The sequence below is a fragment of the Marmota marmota genome, unplaced genomic scaffold, assembly GCF_001458135.2.
Source record: "Marmota marmota marmota unplaced genomic scaffold, marMar, whole genome shotgun sequence".
Lineage (NCBI taxonomy): Eukaryota > Metazoa > Chordata > Mammalia > Rodentia > Sciuridae > Marmota > Marmota marmota.
Window position 1 is genome coordinate 23,739,844 of NW_025999990.1, and position 25,243 is coordinate 23,765,086.

The window sequence follows — 25,243 nt, forward strand, 5'->3', positions numbered from 1 at the left end:
AGGATGGTGGAGGTAACCAGGGTGGGAAGATGGTCCTTGCATAGGGTGCCTGGATGCAGGGAGTGGAATCCACCAGTCCCCTGCAGAAAGACTGCACCTTCTGGGTCTCTCTTTCTCTCTCTCTTAAAAAAGAGAAAGAGAGAAATTTTTTCTTTCAATATTCATTTTTCAGTTTTCGGTGGACACAACATCTTTTTATTTTATTTTATGTGGTGCTGAGTATCGAACCCAGCGCCCCACGCATGCCAGGCGAGCGTGTTACTGCTTGAGCCACATCCCCAGCCCCTTCTTGGTCTCTTTTTGGGAACTCTCGCTCATGCGATGTTAGCGTGCCTGGTACTATCTCCCTCTCTTGCCTGGAGATTTCCCAGTTCCTGGTCTCTCCCTCTCCCCCAGCAGTTCCCAATTGAGGAAACTCTCACCCCGAGGCTCCCGTGGGCAGCTTCCTGGTAGCACTGCACACCTGTGTAGGGCAGCTACTGTGTTGGGTTTGGCTGCTGGGGAGGGGGGAAACCTGGTACCTGGCTGCTGGAGATCTGATCTGGGAATTACCCCAGCTAAATGCAAGAACGTTGAGCCAAGATGGTGGCGGTCTGCTTTCAGCACCGGGGTGTCTGGTGAGGTGGAGAGAGTCTGGTGAGGTGGGGGGAGCCAGGCAATGGCATTGTACTGTGGGTAGATAGCAACTGAATGTCCTGCGTGGGAGTGAAGCGAGTCTTGGCGATCTGCAGATGTGTTGATAGGTGATTCTGCTAAGGCACTCCACAAGTCTTGCATGGATTGGAACTTTGAGGCTTTGCGTCCTGCTCCAACGCCAGGCATCCTACTCTAATGCTGAGGCCCAGAGCCCCACATGAGGTCACAGCGCTGGTGATTTCTGCAGAGAGCAGCTGGATAGGGGACCTCTAACACTCTTGGAGATATAGTATTCCTACTAGGCGAGATCTGAGGGTCTGGCTGCGCAGGTACAGGGTGGCTCACTCTCTTCCTTCCGCCATCTTGGATTGGATCCAAGAAATTCCCAAATGATTTTTAAAATATATATCTAATATTTGAAACCAACAAAGATGTAGCTTTCAGTTTATATTCCTGAAATTCTCAAAATTCCTAAGGTTGTCTGTAAGGAAACTTGATTTGCATTTCAAAAATTTTTCCAAAGCTGCCAAATTAACACTTTCATAAAAAGACACCCTTTGAGGACTCAAAAACAGGAGGAAAACAACCATTGAAGTGTACACAGAAATTCTCTTCCACTGGGTCAGGTTCCATTTCTTTGCATTTCTCAACAAGCAAGTGCCTTTTACATGTATGTTGAATTTAACTGAGTTTTCTCTGCTCTGAACATTTGCTAAAGTGTGAACATACTGTTAAAGAGAACCAGAGCTAGACAATACAATAGTGAAGGCAGTAAAGATAGATTATATTCAGGAACTATTGCTATAGAGAAAAAAGGGATTTAAGTATAGAACTGGGCTGAATTCTGAATATAATAGGACTAACAGGGATTCACAGGCAAGGAGCAGAATGAGAAAGAAGGAAGAGGAGGAGGGGTTGCATCCGTAGATAGAAAATTACCAAGAAGAGACATCAAGGGTAGGAGGATTTTTGCTTAGCTGATTTAACAGGGATTCTTGCTAGGCCAGGGTTATCAGAAATGACTCCCTGTGAACTGACTTAGTAGGGTTCTTGCTACAACTGAGCTATGCATACCCTGCAGGGTAGAAACAAGCAACAGGGCCAAAGTTGAGGCCAAGTTAAAAAGGAACTCAGCAAATCTCTACTCAAGAGTCTTTGTCAACATACATATTGCTTTTTTTATATAGTTTGTTATTTAATTCAGAGGTCCCTTGTCTCCTAACAATGAAAAATCACAAGGAAACTCTTGAAAACAGAAACACTAAAAATATTTTACATTTTAAGGGTTTGTAAAAACCATGGAGAATTTAAGAACGACAGAATAAGTAGTGAAAAGTCATAGTAATTAACATGAATTAGACAAGATAAAAGTGACTGAAAAAATTTAACTAAAAAAGTTAACTATGAATAAAATAATATCATCAAGAATATAATCAAAGGATGATAACTATAATGTATTATAGCTTAAAGGAACTCTAGAGATTATCTTCTTATTTTACGATGAGATACTTGAGTTCCCCAAAATATACAGATCTTTTAGTGGAATATCACTCTGGTTATTACCAATTGTTTAATGAGAACAGGCTAAGAGGGACCTACAGTTAGTTTATAGTCTCACTATATCAAGAGCTTCTTGATTTTCACTCCAATTCAATTGTAGTGGAAATACACTCAAAATTCAAATATATTTATTCTAGAGAAATATCTGTCATTATTTGCCTTCTTTTCCCCCTTAAGAACTATGTCTAATTATCATTTTGTGGCTCATATAATATAATCAGTCACTCACATAAATGTGTTGTTCACCAGAACCTATTAAAAAAGATTGGTGAACCAAAGTGAATGGGTTATTAGTGAATTGCTGATTTTTTTATTAAACTTAAACTTATTTTTATTTTCAGCAATGACAATGCAGTTTATCAGTCATCAGTTTCCTGATTATCATGACCCCACTATAGGTGAGTAAAAATCTCTTTTCCCCTTAGTCCAAATAAAGACACTCTAAATAAGTAGCCTGTTGATGTTGATAATGACGTTGAAGAATAAATAATTGAATTTATTGTATGATGAACACACACACATTGTGTAAATTTTCACAAATATTTGTCTTTGTATCTTGTAACACACTCTAATAATTTTTTATTATTATTCTGTTAAATGATGGTTAGAATCCATTAAGTTGATCTTAGGATCCAATAATGGATATTTACTATTAGAGAAACTCACTTGAAAAACTGTTGTCTAGTTAATATAGGTGACATGATTATATAGGGACTTGGTAATTTGCTTCCTGTTTACCAGTCTTTGAATTTTCTGTTGTAGAATTGATTAACCATGTTAATGGCACATTTGGAGAAGTCATTAGATGTAGACATAATTTTATCCAGCATCCTCATCTTGCAGATGAGGAAACTATGACTTAAAGAGTCAAAATATTGTAAAAGCTCCCAATTCAGCCAAGTTTTATTCCCTTATGCAGTTTTCTTTCATAGTGCAGTACAGAAGCATTGCACTGGGAAAGATTTCTCATTCATTCAAAGTAGGAAAAATGTCTTTAAATTTGCTTTATTCATAAAGCTATTTTAAAGAATAGACTGAAATTTTTCTAGCACAGTTCAAGAAAGTCATCTTTGCAAAAAATAAAAAAAAAAAAAAAGAAAGTCATCTTTGCTTAGAAACACACCAATTGTTATTTCCCAGAGAGGGAAGCATAGATCTCCAGGGCCCTTCATGGCTGATTCCTTGACTCTTGGAGGGTGAGCTCCATTAATGACTCCCCATTACTTACCTCATTTATTTTCTCAATTTTTATATGTCTTGTCCTTGCCCCCTGCCTGTGGATAATATCCTCTAGTTTCCATCTGCTAATCAAGGAATTTTGATTTAAAATACATAAAATATTATCCTATATATAATGCTCCTGTATTTCTTCCGGTAGGTCCTACAGAATATTTGCTTGAATACTGTACTGAAATGAAGAAAATGCATGAATTTTTAAATGTCTTATAAGTCATTAAGATCTCTTCATTAGGTAAACAGAATCAATAAGATTTAAATACAATTGATTGGTACATTGTTGACCAAGAAGGCCTTCCCCAAGGAGTTTTTGTGTCTCTAAGAATAATCACTTAATAAAGTTTTAGAAGTGTTTCGGTATAACCCTTGTTTGATAAATTTCTAAGACTGTTTTCTAAATATCTAGAGTACCAGTAGTTTTGTACCACTTAAATGTGGTTACAGAAAAGGGGAACTCTCTGGCCATAAGTTCTGAATCTTGTATCTGTTGGAAAATTGCATAATATAATTTATGAAATCACAAGCTCGCTCTGCTCTTTGTTGTTTTCTGTGATTATTTAAATTGCATATGTATCACTGTCTCAAAAACTTGCCTCTTGCTCACCAGCTTATTGTGTCTAATAGCTTACATAGGACAGTGAATGTGAATAAACCATAAATGGCTCCTTCAAGAGAAAGAAATAAGGATGTGATGGTTTCTTTAGATATTCACATGGCCCATCCATCATTTGAGATTAAACTAACTGGACAGCCACTACTAACAGGTGGCTAACATCATAATTTTATCTACTATTAATAAAGTAGCTAGCTTTAAAAGAAAAAGTTTGAAAATAGAAAGACTATTTTATTACTTTCTGTTCGATTTTCCCATTATCTCATTTCTTATCTTCTCTAATGGGAACATTAGTTAACAATTTCCCATTGGTATCCTGCTTGAAGAAGGTCAAAGTCCCAAGTAATTTTCTCTTCACCAGCTCTAACTACATAACTGTAACTCAGTCTGGCTTCCTTAATCATCCCTCAGGAAAGAATTCATGTTAGTACATTTTGAAAATCTTACAAATTGAAGAAGAATAAGCATAGTTATTTCATGACTGAAATAGTAAATGAATATTCTTTAATCCCTGTTTGGATCTGTTTATCATCCTGACTGAGATTTTTTTTTAAAATTTATTTATTTATTTATTTTTTACATACATGGCAATAGTGGAATGTCTTACACTCATTATTACCCATGTACAGCACAATTTTTCGTGACTCTGTATATAAAGTATATTCACAACAATCCCTGAAATATTTGAGTCATTTGTAGGTTTTTATTTTCTCCCCTATCTTCAAATTAGAATCATCCTTTTTTGAAACTTTATAAACTCTGAAATTTTATATTTTATTCATAATAAGAATCAGGGCTATTATTAGGTTGTGTCCTATCCAGAGAAATAATTGATCTTATTTCTTGGCAAGCATTTTGGTGATAGACCAATGATTTTGGTTTCTAAAATTCACAGAGTATGCCTAAGAAAGGGATATATTTAAATGTATTGATTCAATTCTTCTAATGGGAGAAAAATTCATGTAAAATTTAAACTATGTTCCTTTAATAGACTTAAATATGGGTAAATTCAAGTTTTAATTTAATCTTTAAAATGGAACTTCTGTGAGCATTAGACATGGCACCAATTACAGCTGATTTTTCCATAATAAAGTTATTATAGAGATAATAAGAGACAACATTTTTACCAATGGACTGGTTCTAAGCTTTCATGTTAATAAACCCACATGCCATATTTAAGTAATGACTCATTAAAAATGACCATTGTATGCCATTCACTTGGCAAAAAATAAATACCTACTCTTTGGAAAGCAATCTGTTTGTCCTCCAAAAATAAAATACTGAAATAGTACATTTCAAGCCCTGGATGAATTCAGCCAGAGGAGTTAATGCAAATACACAGATATTTGTAATATTTTTGAAGTTAGCTATTAATATAAGAAAGAAGTCAACACTGTTTAGAAAGGGTTTTGAAAAGACTAGGCGGCTGTTAAACAGCTCCCTCCTCAACTATATTCACTGTGAACTAGGATCAAGCTCTCCACACTTTTCAAAAGCCAAGAAACTCCTGCCATCTTTTCTAGAATACAGAAATCCTCCTTCAAGGAAAACTTTCAGGAAATACCAGACTTCTTAAATGCTTTTGAGAAAATGACATGTGAATGCTTGTCATGGTATGCCTTTTTAGGTTCATTATAACTTGCTTGAGGTGGAAAGTCTGAAGGTATAGAATTCTAATGGAATATAAATTAAAAATCAGATTATTGATTTTTTTCTACAACAGATGAGCTCCCTTTCCTTGAAACCAAGAATGTAATAAAAGATATCAGGTTCTGCATTTTACTCCAAATTATGGTTTAATGAAAACTGCGTATGTTGAGAATTGTTTCTCCTGATGTTTATTGTCATTCACAGGAAGGCAAACACATAAGCACAGACAATAGGGTCACCTCATTTGCAAATGAATGCAGAAGGAAACATAGTATTCACAACCAGTGTACCCTGAAAAAGATGCCTAGTCCTGGATGGGCTTTTCTGAAGTCTGGAGGATTTGTGTTTCCCTGCAGTTACACAGTTCCTTAACTTTGATTAAGTCACATATGTAACTAGTGATTATCTCCTACACTCCTTAAAAATGGTAAACACAACACATGCAGAGGTCAAATGGAGTCAGTGCTGTCCAAGCACTTCAAGACAAATGGAGAAGAATTAAATGAGACCATACAGTGAATAGAAAAGCACAAGGCATGGCAGGAGTGTAGCAAGGTAAAATCCACTTGCCTTGAAGACAGGGAAGCTTTTTGTCAAAAAACAAAATTACAACCATTCAGTTGTAGACCTAATCGACTTTTGTTCACCAACAATTTATGAATCTGGGCACCCTTATTCTTCCAAATAGAATGAGAGCTCCCTCTGGACAATGGCAGAACAGCATGCTTTTTATGATGAGGACAAAGAAACAGAATGTTTTAGTCAGCTTTTGTGGAACTGTGACCAAAAAGACCTGGCAAGAACAACATAGAGAAGGGAAATTTTATTTGTGACTCATGGTTTCAGAGTCTCAGGCCATAGCTGACTCCATAGATCTGGGCCTGAGATGATACAGTATATCAGAATGGCATGGTGAAGGAAAGCAGCTCAGAGAGCTCGGCTCATCAGGGACAAAAGATAAACCCAAAGGCATGCATCAGTGACCCACCTCTCTACTTGCCTAGGATTACCACCAGGTTAATCCATCCCCGTAGATTAATTAATTATTAATTAAAGCTTTAACCTAATCAATACATGCTTATAACTTGAATGTCTTAATTGAGGTTTTCTTTTCTTTTAATATTTTTTTTTTTTAGTTGTAGATGGACTCAGTATCATTATTTACTTATTTTTATATGGTGCTGAGGATCGAACCCAGTGCCTCACACATGCAAGGAAAGCACTCTACCACTGAGCTCCGGCTCCAGCCCAAATGAGGTTTTCATCAGAGCATTTATTGAAATATACCTTTGGCACTTTTATTTCCACTCTTTTGTCTTTCATCCTTCTAATCTAGCATATAATCTGTGTCCCATCCACTCAGGATCCTGAGGTATTGGTTTCTGCCTGCTCTTCACTTTGCAGGTTAGCTTCCAGTTTTGTGAATCAGGAATGTTGTAAAATTTCATTGTGGAAACGACAGTCTTAACCTTGGAAAGTAACCTAGTGGTAAAACGTATATGAGCTTCGCCATCCAACAGAAATGATTTTTGAATCCCTCTTGCTAGCATTGAAGCAAAATTGCTAAACATCTCTAAGCCACAGCTGACACACTTGGAAACTATATCTACTTCAGAATACTGTGAGAGTTAAAAGCAAAGTATGTCAAACTCTTACAGTAATTCTTGGCATATTGTAAGTAGGGTTGCCAGAATTAGCTAATAAAAATACAGAATTCACAGTTAAGTTTAAATTTCAGACAGATATTATTTTTGTGTGTGTGTGTTTAAGTCACCTAATTTGCTGCTGCAAACAAAAGACCTGACAAGAACAATTAGAGGAGGAAAAGTTTATTTTGGGGATCACATTTTCAGAGATGTTAGTCCATAGATTGTTGACTCCATTCTGTGGAGCCTGAGGCAAAGCAGAACATCACAGTACAAGAGTGTGGTGGAGGAAAGCAGCTTCAGGCATTTCTACCAAGAAGCAGAGAGAGATCTGCTCAACAAAGACAAAGTATATATCTTCAAGGCACACCCCCAATGACCCACTTCCTCCAGCTATACCCTACCTTCTTTCAGTTACAACTCAGTAAAATCTCTATCAGGGGATTAATTCTCTGATTGAGGTAAGGCTCTCATAACCCAATCATTTCACCTCTACATCTTCCTGCATGGTTTCACATATGAGCTTTTGGAGGATGCCTCATATCTACACCATAACAATAGAAACACAATACAAAGTTGACTCATGCTACTGGTTTTGTGGAGTTAAAGCAGTTAGGACTTCCTTATTAATCCTGCGTGTGGTAGACTATATATGTCAATGGGTATTTCTTGCCATGAAGAATAACCAGAAAAAAATTTGTTGAAAAATTAAAAATATTATGCTAATGCCAATTTATTGTTTCTTCTGTTTTCTGTTCTTTCTCTACTCTTCTGTTTCTTCCTTTATTCATTGGTGCACCAAAATAGACAAGGATTCTTTCTTCATTGAACTTTCTTGCCTAGTTTTATTTCATCATTTTAAAGAGCTATTTGTATCTTTTCATCTGGGATATTTTCTTCTTTTCTTCCTCATTGTATTATATTAATGCAGCACACAGTTTAGTTAAGCTAGTCTTATTGACTTCTTCAACTGCTTCCTTGGGCTGGTTTTCCTACAAAAAGAAAACAACCTTAATAACCCAGAAATCAGTTATAATATTATGATCCCACCTGCCCATATATTTGTTTGGTTCTTGCAGTGCCCAGAAGTTCATGAGACCAACTTTCCAGCTTTACTTACATATTCTATTTTCAAGGAACACATACTCTTGTAATTGACTCAACTTTAAATGCTTTTCCTCTTTTACTGTTTTAGACCTCAGTTTCACTTACAAGCCATGAATGCTGTATAATATGCACACCAGAAGATTTATATTCTTTCTGAGCAATGATTAAGGGCTGTAACAAGCTCTACAGGAAAAAAAAATACCATTTTATAGTGCAGTCTTCCTGAATGATTTCAGAAGTTTGAAAAAACAAGGAGCTCATATAAGTGGCAACGTACATCAAGGATATAAACAGGTCTTCTGCAGAGAGCCACATGCCCAATGATTGCTCATGCAGCATGGTGCCTGAGTATGAAAACTATCAATGCAGTTAGACCAGCGTGGGGTGAACCTACCATATGAAGTATATATTGCTCAGGATCTCTTGTAGAACACAAACTACTTAAGTATGGAATTTAAGGCAATATTGGGACTTGAATTACATGAAAATGGCCTGTTTGCCATCTAAAGTATGCACTGATAGTGTCACTTCTTTGTGTCAATAGAAAATCTCTGTTAAAATGTAAATACTCAGGGGTGGAGGAGGTAATGCCTAGGCCCATTAAGAGCCATCTATATAATTGAATAGATTAATGTGCTCAATTATTCTAGAAAGGAACCCACAGAGCCATGGTCTACAGAGTAGTGCTGAAGGAAGAGTTACAAGGTCTGTAGAAGATAGGATATTACTACTAGTAGAAAAAGTGCTATAGCATAATTCTTGAAGGAAATCAAGGCTGATAAGTTGAACTCGAAGAATTATATTTATTAATGATTCATGTCTGAACATGATAAAAATAGAAAGGTAGTTAGTTGTAGAAATTGAATTTTGTCTTCATATTGGCCCAATTCTCTTCCCAGACTTATCTTCTAACAGCCTGTTGCCATTATGCTCTGGCCACAAGTTCTTTCTTCATTACTTAAATAAGCAAAACAGGCTCTTCTCTGCTTTTGGGTTTTACTAGTATTCTTTCCCGTTCCTTGAATATCTTCCCTGTGCTTTTTGTGCTTTTTACATAGCAAGTTCCTCATTCTTGATTTACAAGGTCTCAGTTTGCATATCACCTCCTTAGAGTGGTCTTTGCCTACCTTACCTAAGTGAACTATACAAAATATGAAAACACACACAAACCATGTGAAACACACAAATGTAGTCCCTATATTGGTACAGAGCTTATTTCCTTAATACTATTTATCAAATTCTGAATAAGAGGTAATGGGGCATTTTGTTGTTTATTTTTCCATCTCAGATGCAGCCTCTATGGTGTCCAGGAACATATTTGCTTTTTTACACAGGACCTAGTGCAATGCATGGTTTATAAGGGATGATCAAAACATTTATTGAATAAAAGAATGCATGAACAACTTTCAGTGTCATCTTCCCTTTTACCTAAGTTAAACTTATGTGATCAGAATTTTAGACCTTTTGACTGTGTCATTTGATATAGTAATCTCAGCACCACCAGGATTGAATTCAAACCTTTGATTTTTATGAAACTTCAGTGGGGCAGCTGAGCATGACCATGCAATCTGGCTTCACTTTAAATGTATTATGCTGGATCTCCAATGGGATTTTACTGGTGCCTAGAAAATATGTTCAGGTCAAAAACTACTCACTTTCTCATTCTACTAAAACCAGTAGCTTCTACCATTTCCACACTTTCACTGATGACCTTGCTTTTTACTTTATTTAGAAAATAGAAATAACTAGAAGATTAATTCCTTTACACTCTCATCCATAAAATACTCCCAAAGTTACCAACCACTATGCACCTACAATGGGCTTTCCCACTTATATCCATGTTCCTATGTAAGGCAGTTCTGTACCACTATTTTCATTCATCAGAATCAATTCCATTGTCCCACTCAAGAATCTTGCACCGTATGCTTTTCTTTTTTAATTTATCTTTCTCCATCATTATAAAAACATGGTGTTACTGTGTGGCTCCAAAACATTAAAAAATCATAGTATTAAAATTTTTTATGACATTGCTTCCTCTGTGAGTGCCTTTTGCATTTTTCCACTGCTTTTGCTGTAAAATTCCTGAAAGTGTTGATTTTACCACAAGACTCTCATTCCCCTTCTACTGATAGCTAGGTTTTGAAGCCCATTTCTGAAATTGCTGTGACTTTTTAGTGGCTAGCCAATATTAATTTTCTTTCTCTTCATTTTGATATACCAGTAGCAGTAGCATTCGATATGAACTACCATTCTTGAATTTCATCTACTTTTTTCACGTGGCATCCAGGATTCCAGACTCTCTTACCTCTAACCTCTGTGATAATTTTTTGACTCAGCTTGGCTCTTCTTCTTCTTCTGGAATTTTAAGTATCCCTAAGATTCAGTGCTTAGTCTTCTTACTGTCTTTATTCACATCCCTTTCTTGGTTATTGCCTTTGTTATCATGACTTTAGTTGACATTGATAATCTACAACTTCAAAATTTATTTCTTCTTCTTCTCCTATTTATCTCCTAAATTTCATGTTTATATAATTTCTAACTCAATTTCTAAAAAAAAAATAACTAAATTACTCTAAAACTGGCTTCCAGTGCTTCTTTCTCTCTCTCTCTCTCTCTCTCTCTCTCTCTCTCTCTCTCTCTCTCATATACACCCCCCCCACACACACACACATACAACACAAACTTTTATGAGTATTGCATTCTTATCTTTGTGACAACCCCATCTTTCTGGGTGCTTATGCCAGAAACCTCAATTCTTCTTTCTCTTCACATAAGATACCTGCAAGAAATCCTATTGACTCCATACTCAAAATTGGTATCCAGAAACTATTCCTAACTACCTCAGATCTTGATATGAGCCAGCAGAAGCTCCAGCTGGGGCTACGACTGCAGCTTTTCAGAATTCTCCCCGATTCTACCCTTTCCCTGCCTAATCTACTTTCACCACAGTGGACAGAGTGATCACTTTCAAAAACAAATTAGATAATGCCACTCTGGTCACAAATCCACATAGATTTCCATTTTATTTATGTCAAAGTTACTGACAAAGGCCCATAAAATCCTCAAAAAGGGTTCAAGGGTATATATTAGTGGTAGAGTTTTGCCTAATATGTGCAAGGCCCTAAGTTTGGTCCCCAGCAAAATAAAACAAATAAATAAAATTCTCAAGAATGACACACCTTGCCCATTTGACTTTATTATTTGCCATTCTCCCTCATTGATTTGATTTCAATCTCACCAGCCCCCATGTTGCTCCTGGAGTATGCCAGATAGTTTCGTAGCATCTTGCACTTGACCCACCATTTCCTGGAACACTCTTTTCTCAGGTGTTCACAGAGATCCCTTTATTACTTTTCTAAGGCTTTGCTTCAGAGTTCACTTGACTCTTAATTAGGCTTCCATTAACCATCGCCAGAACTCCTTATAGGTGTCTTTCTATTTGTCTTTCCATAGCACATGTTACCTTCTTAGTCAGCAAACAGTTGTGTCTGTCTTCTTTAGCTAGAATATAAATACTGTGCGATTAACTGAAGTCTAAAAACCTATATCAATGTCTGGTTCACAGGAGATGATCAATAAATTGGATGAGTGAATGGCTAAAGTACCTCCTAAAGTACCTTCAACTTTGAGCAAATTAACAGTTATTGCTGGCCCTTTCTTCATCTATAAAAATGAGATGAGAATATTATTTCTCATGATGGTTATGTGAAATAATATAGATGTAACGGCATCACACTTTCCTCAAGACAAAATGAGAATCATGATTTCCTCAGTAGGAATCAATTGGACTAGACGAAAAAAAAAAAGTAAAAATGAAGGTTGTCAAGAAGAAATCACCTATACTTTGTGTTCTTTTTTTGAACCACCATAAAAATTTATCCATAAAAGAGATTAAAGTAACCAAAATGTCAATTTATTAACTTACCATGAGATATTACTGTCATTGCTATTGGGATTATTTAAAACTCATGATTACTATAATTTTCCTGTGGCCAAACTATATAAGGGAGAAAAATCATAATGAAAAATTCCTGAATCAATTTACTCTGTGAAATCTCTATCAGAAAGCTGGATATGAGCTCCACATCATCTTTATGACAGGTGTCTTATATGGGATATGAAATTTGCCTGTTAGGTATTGAATCAGTCCAGGGAAGTTAAGAAAATTGAAAGTTTAATAATGCCAGTCTAAGAATATGTGACACATCCTTCAAAACTGCACTGGTCTTGCACTAAATGCAAAACATCCTTCTTAGCTCCAAAATAGACCAAAATTTAGATGAATCCTAGAAATAATCGAAAGAACAGATTCTTGATTGCCAGCATTCATAAAAAAACGATTGTTCTAAAGGAAACATTCATTATTTAGAGATGCTCATGTAGTCTTACTTGAGTTCTGAAGATTATGGCAATTCTGACTGTTTTAAGTTCTTTACCTCTCAATGTTCTGATTCATATCCATTCATACATCAATAATTCCTAGGCACCTAATATGTGCCAAGCACTCTTCTTGGAGCTGGGCTATCATCAAAAACAAAATAAAGTTCTTGTCCTCAGTAAATTACATTTTAGTGAGGGAGACAGGTAATACAAACCTATTTTACATACATACACACACACACACACACACTCACATATATACATATATGTATAATATATACTAATAATTTAAGTTTAATCATATATATTTATTTAATATGCAATCGCTTTTATGTATAGTTAAGTTTTGCTTGGTCACTTGATATGACTTCCAGAAATACACCCACCTCTTTAGTAAAACAATACAAAACTTTGCATGGAGAGTTAAAGATAGGGCCTTGGAAGGCACCTCTGTTATTAAGAATCCTCAGCTATATTAGAGTCATGCCCTATTGGCCTCGGAGATGCCATCTTTTTGTTTCCCAGAACTGTCTGCTTCTTTCTTATATATAAAAAATTAATGCATAACAATTATACATAATAGGAGTTTCATTAAGCATATTCATATATTCACATAATATAATTTAATCAATTTCATTCCCTAGTATCCCCCATCCCCTGTTTACTGATCTTTCGTTTTCATGGAATTTCTTTTTTGTCCTTTAGCTTCTGTATATGAGATAAAACATATGACCCTTGACTTTCTGAATCTGATTTATTTCATTTAACATAATACTCTCCAGTTCCAATCATTTTCCTGCAAATGACATAATTTATTCTTCTTTATGAATGGACAAAATTTCATTGTTTACATACACTACATTTTCTTGATTCATTCATCTATTCATGAATACCTAGACTGGTTCAATGCTGTGGCTAATTGTAATTTGTGCTGTTATAAACATGGGTATTCACAAAGCACTATAGTATGCTGACTTTAATTTCTTTTTGTATAAATATTATGGAGTGGCATTATTGGGACTTTGGGTGGATCCATTCATAGTCTTTTGAGAAAGCTTTGTACTGATTTCAATAGTGGTTTTATTAGTTGACATTGCCTCCAAAGTGTTTAAGAGTTTGTTTCCTCACATTCTCACCAGAATTTGTTAGTGTATTTTGATTATTGCCATTCTAACTGGAATGGTATGAAATTTCAGTGTAGTTTTGATTTGTAGCTCCCTGATAATTAAGGATATTGATGATTTTTTCATATAATTGTTGCCCATCTTTATTTCTTTTGAGAAGTGTCTGTTTAGTTCATTCACCCATTTATTGATTTGATTATTTGTGTTCTTTTTTTTTTTTAAGTTCTTTATGTATTCTGGATATAAAACCTCTATTAGAAGAGTAACTGGAAAAAGTGTCCCCTATTCGGTAGGCCCTGTCTTTATGTTCTATGCTTGTCCTTTGCTGTGCAGAAACTCTGATTTTTAATTTTTCTTGGTACTGAGAATTAAACCCAGTGGCATTCTACCACTGACCTACATCCCCAGAACTTTTTATTTTGAGATATGGTTTTGTGAATATGCTTAGGCTGCTTTCAAACTTGTGAGCCTCAGCCTCCCAGGTTGCTATGACTATAGGCATGGGCCATCACATCAGGCAGATGATTTTTAGTTTGATGGCATTCCATTTATTGATTCAAGGATGTCTGCTCTCATAATTCTTATTCATTGTAGGACTTGAAATTTTAGCCTGAGCAATTAGGCAAGTGAAAGAAAGAAAAGAGATACAAACAGGAAAGGAAGAAGTAAAAGTATCCCTATTTGAAGATGATGTTATTCTATACTTACAAAACTCTAAGAGCTCTTCCATAATATTTTTAGATATGATAAAAAATCAGAAAATTAATAGAATAAAGTCAATATACCAAATCAGTAGATTTTCTATACATAATGAACCCACTAAGGCAGATATCAAAAAACAATTCCATTTGTAATAGCCTTAAGAATTATGTATAATTTGAACCAATGAGCTGAAAACACTTTGTAAGAAAAATTACAGAGCACTGAAAAAAAATAAATAGAAGATACTAAAAGATAAAAAGACCTGACCCCATGTTCCATGGTTAGACAGAATTAGTATTTTTAAATGGTCATATTAACAAAAATATTGTGCAGATTCAATGCAATCCCTATCGAATACCAGATTCTTCACAGATCTAGAAAGATAAGTCCTAAAATTCTCACTTGAACAATGTTATTTGTCTTTTAACATGAAATGCTATTTGGGTTTAGCCTTATAGAGTTAGTGTGCTGTGATATTATCTAGGAGATGAAAAATAATCTTTGCAACTTTGTGTTACAATATGTCTTATAGGCATATAACCTGTGTGATGAAGAGGGACAGGATGGAATGAATATCCAAAGATTGAATGTCCAAACAGCAGAGTCCAGATAAATCATGGCATTTTCTGCAAGTCAGTAATCCAATCTGATCTTCATTTTCTTATCTGTAAAATTATGTCAGCCATGCTTTTCCTAAGCATAAAACAAAACTGATTTGAAGCTAAAATTAGCTACATGGAAAATCAATTGAAAAACTATCAAGAACCATGCCAATATGAGCAAATATTTTTATATAATAGAAGTCAGCATTAAACTTCTTATATTCTTGCCTTTACTAATCATGCGGGATTATAGAAATTAAGTCTTCCAAAGGGATATTTTATCTATGAGGATAATAGATAATTGCCAAATTACTTGGGATTACCTTATTGCACTTTTGTTATGACTGGATGTGGAATTTTCCCAAAGGCTCCTCTGTGGTGGAGTTGGTCCCCAGTGTAGCAATGTTCAGAAGTGGAACGCTAGAGAAGTAATTGGATCATGATGGATTAATGATCTGGTGGCATTATTTGGATGTGGTAAAAATTTTACAAAGCGGAGCCTAGTTGGAGGAAATAGGTCAGTGGGGCAAGACCTGGAAGGTGAATCTTATCCCAGGCCCTTTCCTTACTTTCTCTACTTGTTTATGTGAAGTAAGCAGCTTTAATCTGTTATACACTAACCAGCATGTTGCTCTGCCTCACCTTGGCCCACAACAATGGACCCAACTCAACTTGGACTGAAACCAATGAAACTGTGAACCATAATACATCTTTTTTCCTTTGGGATGTTTTGCTCAGCTATTTTGTCACAGTAACAAAGAGGTGAATAACACAGCTATAGAAAGAAAGCTCAGGCATCTTCTTGCTTACTTACCTATGTGAATCTTTTATGTACTTAAAGAATACCCTATCTCTTTGTATTAAGAAGTTGAATAATACCACTTTTAAGAATTAATTTCCTTTTTAAAATGTTCTTATGAATATATGTGTTTAGGAATAGTGAAACTTCTAATAAAAATCAAATTGACTAACTGAAATCTTCTCAGTAGTTCAATTTGTAGGGTCAGAGTAGTCTGCGTACAAAAGGCAGAGGCTGCTGATATCAACTTAGTGATTGGAGCTTTTACTTTAAACTTCCATATATGGTCATATTCCATGCATGTTCACCTTCTCCCATTTATGTTAATTTTCAGCTTGTTTATTTCCAGTGAAATACACATTTCTCTCAATTCTTCTCTTTGCTCTCATTCTCTTTAAGAGTTGTCTGAACTCTAAACTCCCACTCAGTTTTCAAGTGGTGCTTATTGAACTTCCATTGCCAATACTCAACTGAGAAACCATCACTGTATTCCAACCCAAAGGACATGCCAGTCTCATTTTACTAAGAAAGGGGTAAGAAATATTAATGATTATGTCCCTTTGGTAGGGAATATTATCTTTTTTCATCTCGTGTACCATTACTGTCTCCTGGTTCATTACTTGTTTTTAGTCATTGCTCTACTGTGCTAAACAGCTCATGGTGACTCTTCTGGCAAAGAAACATAAGCCTCTTTCATGGCTTTATCTTAGACTCTTTTTCTGTCTCCAAAAATCACAAATACCATCTTGCTATTAATTGCCATGCATAAGCCAAGGACCCCCAGGTTCATATGTCTTATTACATGAGAATAACTTTCAGAACAGGTTTTGACTTCTAGACTTACACATCCCACCACTTACTAGACTAATTTGCATGTCCTAAACATATCTTAAATTTTACCATTTCAGATTAAATTCATACCTGTTACCCCTCAAAATTGTCTCTCTTGTAGTGTTCCTTTTGTCAGCACAGGATGCTGTTATCCCTCTAGGAATTCAAGCTCCAGAACTGGGAATCACCCTTGACACCTCTTCTCCTCTATAGCCATGCCATCACTGACCTGAAGATTTCGTCTCCTAAACATCTTTCAAGGTCATGACTGCTCCATGTCAATAGTGTGCCGCACAGTGACGATCCATAACTACTACACAGCTGAAGCAGTATGCACTACCAACTCTGCAGAAGCATCTTATGCTGCCCACCCATTATGGAACTCCATAAGTCTAATTTCACCATTTTTTTTTAACAGTGAAGGGATGCTAAACATACATCCTTAAACATTTTTGCTTGATTTTGCAGTAGATAAATAGAATTTTACCATCTGTATTGTTCTGTATCTGGCTCTTCTATATTCCTTATAATATTTGTGCAGTTCATCCATATTATGCTATGTAGTTTTAAAACATTTTTATTAATGCTTCTTTATGATATGGTACTGTGTAGATTATTAAACTGATACTTTATATATACTTTATGAGAATTTTTTTCAATTTAATCACATAATTTTTCTTTCTAAATAGATAAACCTATTCACATTTTGTTGGGAGGAGTGGGTATTAAACTATTTGGACTCATTCCTGTGACTTTGTCTTGTGTTTTCTATTTACCATGGTTTTCTATTTTTTCATATTTTCTCTTTTCCTTTGGGTATTGCTGAAAGTTTCTGATCCACTTAGAGTAGGTTATTCCTGGTGATTGTTTATTTATGATATTACAAATGTTTTGTTTACTTGGAAATATTTCTAAATATTGGGGCAAGAAGTAAAGGCACCATCTTCAAAAGAACATCTTCAAAGTGATCTTTAAAGAGTTTCAGATATGGTTCTATGTTCTCATGTATTCACCCCAAAATACACACACACACACACACACACACACTTGTCTTTCTGCTTAAACTTGCTCAGTGACTTTCCTGGTATTTAGGTGAACAAATCTAATTTGTCCTACTAACTGGTACTTTGTCTGATGTTTTGTCTTCTCTCTCTGCAGTTAAAGAACACTGTCCTTCTTTTTGCACTGAGTTTCAGTGACTTACCTCCCTCCACAGTGCCCCTCCTCATAGTTAAGCCGAAAGTATGCTCTTATTCCTGCTCCACTCCTACTCTGTTTAATTACTGCCTATTTTTCCTTCAGCTACTCCACTCTCTCTCTCCAAGGACCAGCTCACTGAGATTCTGTTTCCCTGGATCCTGAGCAGCCATACCTTCATAAATAGATTACTGATTCCTTGATCATCTTTTCCTTTGAAATTTCAGTAACAGATCCTTGGGGAAACTTCATTTATATTTATTGAATAAAATTAGATGTTATATTTTCATCCATCAAAGGATGCTTAACAACTTTATTATAGCAAAATTTATCATACCTAGACTAGAGCTGGTAGATCATGAAGAAAACAACAATTCTGTTTATGACAGGTATTCCCAGGAGAGATTCTTCACTCATTATGACAGATTACTTGTTTCCTATCCACCCACAATTTCAATACATTTGTGTATCAAGTTTTCAAAGCTATATAATTAGATAACCAAAATTTCAGTGGGACAATAAATCATATAACTGGTCACTCTGATAGAACCATAAGCAATTGCTTCAAAATGAAAAAAAAAATGAATCAAATGAGTCCAAAACTTTGGGCCATAATGGGGAACAAACCAGTTAAGGACAGGAATTTTTAACCAAAATGTTGAACATCTTCTCTTCAAGAGCTGAAATATAGTCCTGGCCCCTGGACACTATGATATCACTAGGAAAGAAAAAACAATTGATACAGATTCACATTCATCATACATACTCATACTATGCAGCTTGTTATATCTCATATTCAATTTGCTTAATAAGAAATCACTGTGGAGCAGGGCATGGTGGGGAAACTGCTATAATCCCAGCAGTTCAAGGAGGCTGAGGCAGAAGGATCTCCAGTTCAAAGCCAGCCCCAGCTACTTAGCGAGGCCTTAAGCAATTCAGAGAGACCCTGTCTCTAAATAAAATATAATAAGGGCTGGGGATGTGGCAGTGTGGTTGAGCACTCCTGGGTTCAATCCCCCAAAACAAAACAAAACAAAACAAAAAAATGAAACCACTGAACCACTGTGGGTGACCATGCATTAGTTAACAGTAAGTTAACAAAAGTAAGAGAATTATAGGCTTACATAAGATTGTCTTCTTCAAGTCAACACTTTTGAGTACTTGTTTCAGTGATATTGCAACCACTTGAAACATGACTTTACTGTGCGTTTTATACACACGTATGTACACAGAAAATATCAAATTTTGGGAGGTTTTGACTTTTTGAAAAAATGAAATAAATGAGGTGATGGCAGTGGAGAACAGTGCTCCTGGGGAAAAAAATACTGGATTCTAACAATATTTTCTCTGTATATATGACTTCCTATTAGCTGACATTGGAGTCTAAATAGATCTTCTAAAATGTTTGTGATATCAATCATATTGGAATTAGTATGAAGCCTTTTTATGGGACCTTTTTTTTTCCAGAAATATCTGGTTTCTAGCAAGTCACTTGAATTTGTTAGTACCAAAATTTCGTCATTTACAAAATGTGGGTAATACTACCTGTCTTTAAAAAAATGTGGTATTGTGATAAACACAGATTTAAATAGTGGATTTGACAGGCTTTTAAACTTTTGATTGATAAAGCTGGGTTTTAAAAAAAATTTTCTCTATAATCATACCATGTAAATATATATCTTTTATTTATAAGTAGACTAACATGATGCATATATTTAGATACATTGAATGATAGAGGCAAAAATGCCAGAAGACTAGTGTAGATAAAAAGGTAGACAAAAAATAAAATAAAAATAGATATAAATGAGTGTAGATAAAACTCAAAAAGCCGGGAATGGTAGGGATACATATGCTACCATGTGTATTTACATAAATTTGACTGAAATATGGAAAATTATTATTTTCCCTTAGATACTCAGATGTGTAATATACAAGTCTCCCATAATAAATGATCTCTACTATATTTTAAACAAGACAGCCCCATTGTATATCACTTCAGGTTTAGAATGCAGCTCTGAAGAGTTCACATATAGAAATTACTTTTCCCATTTGAAAAATACTGTGGTTTTGATTTATAGAAGCAAAGGAAAAAAGAAAAGCAGAATCTGAAAGAACTAAAGTATTTTTACAGGTCTTTGTAATCCAGTAAATTTAAAACAAATAGTCTTGACCTTTGCACAATAATGCTTAGTCCACAGTAATTCATACGTCTAGGTCACACCATCCAAAGAAGACAAATGAGATGAGTGTTGAAGAACATTGAATTTTAATATTAACCCCTTCGCAATTGTGTTGCTCATAGCTCAGCCCTTTTCAATACTGGCCTGGGTTTCTGAACAAATTTAATGCAGACACAGTAGAAACTTGATAGGCACCCACCGGAGTAATTTCAGGAATACACAAAAGCTCTTCCAACATTATATATCATATCATTTGCAATTTATTTATAATATTTTGATGCCAAAGTGTTGATGGTCTTATTATTAAAAAATATAAGTCAGAGGTATATGAAATTATTACTTTATGAAATATTGCAAGGAAATAACATTTATGTTTGTTTTTGAAATTTAAAAAGTAAACGATTTCCTTGGGGGTAAATATCTTCAAAAACACAAGCAATACATAAAACTGAGGTTGATCCTGAGACATACCTAAAAGAAAAGGAATATTTATGAGAGTAGGGGTGGTGGTGGTGAAAAGAGATAAGACTAAAATCCACATCAGTAGAGTTGAATGTAGATTTCTTCTATTCAGCCTAGGGATAGTTTATTTTTAGGGTAAATAACAACAACAACAACAACAACAAAACAAAACAAAAAAGCCTCCTATGTGCTCAACTTAAATTTCTCTGTTTTTCCTTTCTATTAAAATCTTCATTAATCTTAATCACTTGAGATACAGTAAAATAAGAGGTGGACTAAGTGTTTATGCTAGAGATCATACTCACATATACATGCCATTTCTTTCTCTTGTCCCACACTGGTTTCACTCAGGAGCCAGAGGGCTGTCCCTGTCCAGTGCTCTGTATTGCACATGGAGTAATGCTGCTGGCTGACAACTTTGGAGGTATGATGTGGCAGTGGTATATCTCTCTGATCTCAGCATACATCATTCCGCTCACTCTCCCCACTGCCAGTTACTCTCTATCTAGCATCACCCTCGTGCATTCATTAAACATACCACTATGCTTGATTCTGTGTCTGATGTTCTGTTCCATCTTCTTCATATGACTGACTCCTTTTTGTCATTCTTGTAACATCTCCTTTTTAGTGGGGAGTAGGGGACCAGTGATTGAACTCAGGGTCACTTGACCACTGAGCCACATCCCCAGTCCTATTTTGCATTTTATTTAGAGAAAGGGTCTCACTGAGTTCCTTAGCACCTTGCTCTTGCTGAAGCTGGCTTTGAATTTGCAATCCTTCTACCTCAGCCTCCTGAGTCACTGGGAATTTTCATATCATCTTAAATGTTTACTCTTTATAACTTGTCACTCTATTATCATTTTTATAAAATTTTCTCTATGGCATTTATCAAGATTCAATATTTCTCTTGGACATGTATGTATTGTTTCATTGTCTATCATAAGAATGAGGACCTTTGTGTCTACTTCAGTGATGTGTTCCCCAGCATCCAGAATTATATCTTAGGGACAGCTCTTGATAGAAATGTGAATCTTCTCCTAAATTTCTCAATAGATTATGAATATCAGTTGTATGGATAATTTGCAACAATAGCACAATTACCTCTCTTCAATTATCTTCTATTTTATTCCTATAAAATTAATCATGCCTAGATTAATGTATGCATGCCAGTACATTTTCAAATAAAAGATCTAAAGTTCTTTGATTAAACAGATAGCTTACTCATAAATAATTTTGACCTAGTATACTCAATGTTTATTCTTTGTTAAACAAAAATATGACCTAGGATCTTCATTAGAAATGTAACTATTTGAAACAAAATAATTTTATTGTATTTTTAAGAGTTTGTAATTATAAATAACTCAAGCCTAAACAAAATTGTTGCCAAAAAACACAATAGTTTTCTTTGTATTGTGCCTTATTCAGAAAAATATCAATTAATGTAGATGATGTATAAAGTAGAAAAATATAGAACTTAATTTTTATATTATAACTAGAGGCTCAAGGGGTAAAACTGCAAAATTCAATTTGAGCTGTAAAAAAGAGAAAAATAATTAAATGCAATGGTGAGAGAACAATAATGTAAGTCTTTGGTTTCTTCATTATAAAGCAAGTTTTACATTTATTTCCTGTGATAAAGGACTACAGATTAATTCAAGTTCTACAACTACAGCTTATTATAAGAATTTCCTTACAAATTTACAATGTTTCTTCAGGGACTTGGGATGAAAATTGTGGAGTACAAATTTGTCATGTAATAAATATTGAATATTGAATAGTCGTAAGGCTTGGTTTGCATAGTGAAGGAAAATTCTTGCTGATACACATTTTAACAATTAATTATGCTTACCAATGGAAAACAATTTTCAAATTGCAATGGATGTGATTGTTTTCTGGAACAAATGAACAAGCATAATTTATACTGTGTGCACCACTTGGCAATAGCTGGGAGAGTTAATTGAGTCTGGTGTTGAGAGTAAGGGAAACATGACAGAGTGGATAAAACTGGACACTCTCCAAGATGCTCATTAATCATGTGACTAATCTGAAAATGAATGCATCATGCAAATTAGAGGTGAAAGAGGCTTCCTGGTTTGGAGAGATACCAGCATGTGAAATTGTGTGCATTCTCAACACTGAATCAGGTGGGGCCATGGGATGTGTCACTGTCATGCTCTAATTGGAATATGATGGTGGGTGGAACATGTTTTAGAATTAAACATAAATTTCCATAAGATTTAGCCTGGTTAAAATGGCATTCAATGATGCAGAAAAGCGCTTCTGAAATTGTCTTCAATAAGACCATGGAAATATTCAGATTGTTCCAAGAAGTGAAGATGAGTGTGAGAATATTAAAGCGGCCTGATTTCTCTAAACTCTACCAAAGATCAATGTTACCTAACATTTCCCTTTTTCTCCTCAAGTTCTATTGAAATTGGAAGCGTTTTAACCCTATAAGGGAGATCTGCTCCTTTCTAGTCCCAGAAGGAGAGAATGAGAGTGAAGGAGGATATGTACCAATACCATTTTGTCTTCAGTGATCTCTTCATTTTCAGTTAGATCTATTAATGAAAACTGTAGCTGTTATTTTCTGGTATTTGTTTCCTTCTTTGAAAACAACATTACATTAAAATTTTGAAAGTATTTACAACTGGCTTGTGTATATTTTACTAAAATTTGCTTCCAGTGTTGACATGGGAATTGGAATAACTTGGGCAATATTTACATAACTTCTAGATTTCTTACTGGCATGTTTGTTGATTGTTTTGTAACTCATATTTTGGAATAAATACAAGTATTTAAAATTTTTATGATTTGAACATTATTGAGAGTAGTAGTAGTTGCTGGCTACATTTCCTTTTTTTTTTTCATGTTTCGATTGAGAACCTTTTTAAATCTCCAGCACAATCTTAATAAGACAGCATAAATCCATATATTTGTAATCAATTAGAAAGTAGCTCCACAGAGACTATGGGTTCTCCAGTTTATACAACTAGAAAAGAAGATTATCCAAATCCTTTGTTTTGTGTGGTAGTAATGCAAATAAATATTATTTGTTCAAAAAGAGAAAAAGAGTACATTACCATAGGTAATAGCAGGCTACTACTACTGTTTTAGTCACCTTTTTTTTTTTTTTTTTTTTTTAATACAGTGACCAGAACACACAATGAGAGCAACATGAATGAGGGAAATTTTACCTGGGTCTTAAGGTTTCAGAGATTTCAGTCCATTATACCAACAACTCCATGGCTCTGGCCCCAAAGTGAGGCAGGGCATTATGGAGGAAGGAAGGGCCCAGCAAAGGAAATCTGCTCAGCTCTTGGCAGGGTAGGAAACAGAAGAAAAAAGTAGGGAAGGTGCCACACAGGAAGGCTTGACCCCAGAGACCCCTCCAGCTGTGCCCTACCTGCCCACAGTTACCACCCAGTCAGTCCATTCAAAATAGGATGAACTGATGAGGTCCTAGGTCTCATAATCCAATCACTTTACCCGTGAACATCCCTGCACTAACACAGGAGCATTACAACACATGTTCAAACCACAACAACGTTTAAAATCAAAACATTTTTCCCTTGAACAAAAAAAAAAATTATACAAACCTATCCCTAACTTTGTTTCTCACAGCTCATGGACACATAATATATACTCAGAGGTTTAGTGCTGAATGGTATGGTAATTCATTTCACAATGAAATAAATGGTATGAATAAATGGAATAATCATCTCTATTTTTTTCTTTTACTTTTTGTTGTTCTAGTAATTAATGAATTACTAGGTAATATACTCTTGTAAAATGCAGAGCCTTCTCTGTCACCCCAAAATCTCTCTTTACCCCTCTCCAGTACAAGTAATCCCCAGTCTAGAACTTATAAAATAACTTTCTTGCTTTCCTTTGTAATATCCTCCAGTTCTCTATGACTTACCCTTGCCTTTCCACACACACACACACACACACACACACACACACACACTCACACTTATATATGCACAAGCTTTCTACATATAATTATATATGTAGATGTGTAATCTTACATAGATGTGTGTCTATACTTATCTATACATTTATCTAATACTGCATGTATAATATAAAATCTATAAAATCTTTGAATTGCTTTGTTTTGGTGCTCTAGTATTACCCATTGTGTAGTTTAATACATTAGTTTGCTCTTAGAATTTCCTACAAATGTGTAGTTGGATTTTGATATTTAATCAGATTCAGTTTTGATATTTTGTGGTAAGACAATTTCATACATGGCATTGGATGTAAATGCCATGTTGGATTTAAAGTATTTGATGTAAAGACATAATATCTGGTTGTTTCTCTTTTATGTGGTTAACGGTCATTAAGGGTTGGAAAATGGTGATATCACCACCCTATCATTTCACATGCTCTTAATTTTTGGAATGTTTTTTATAAAGTAAAATGTTCTGTCAAACTCTATTTACTCAGTGATTCAGTTTGAATAAGAATTGCATAAATCTTTTCCATTATGTATTACTTTTCAAAATAATGAGTTGA

The 25,243-nt window shown here is 35.0% G+C and overlaps 1 protein-coding gene across 3 annotated transcripts in view; it reads left to right on the top strand.

Annotated features, from left to right (window-relative positions):
* Nucleotides 1-25,243, top strand: part of Rit2 (Ras like without CAAX 2) — a 331,975-nt gene that overhangs the window by 73,162 nt on the left and 233,570 nt on the right. For all 3 annotated transcript variants that reach the window (XM_048806306.1, XM_048806307.1, XM_015482244.2), the window contains one exon: nucleotides 2,538-2,594. In XM_048806306.1, the coding sequence (XP_048662263.1) occupies nucleotides 2,538-2,594 (57 nt within the window). The remainder of the gene's footprint in view (nucleotides 1-2,537; nucleotides 2,595-25,243) is intronic.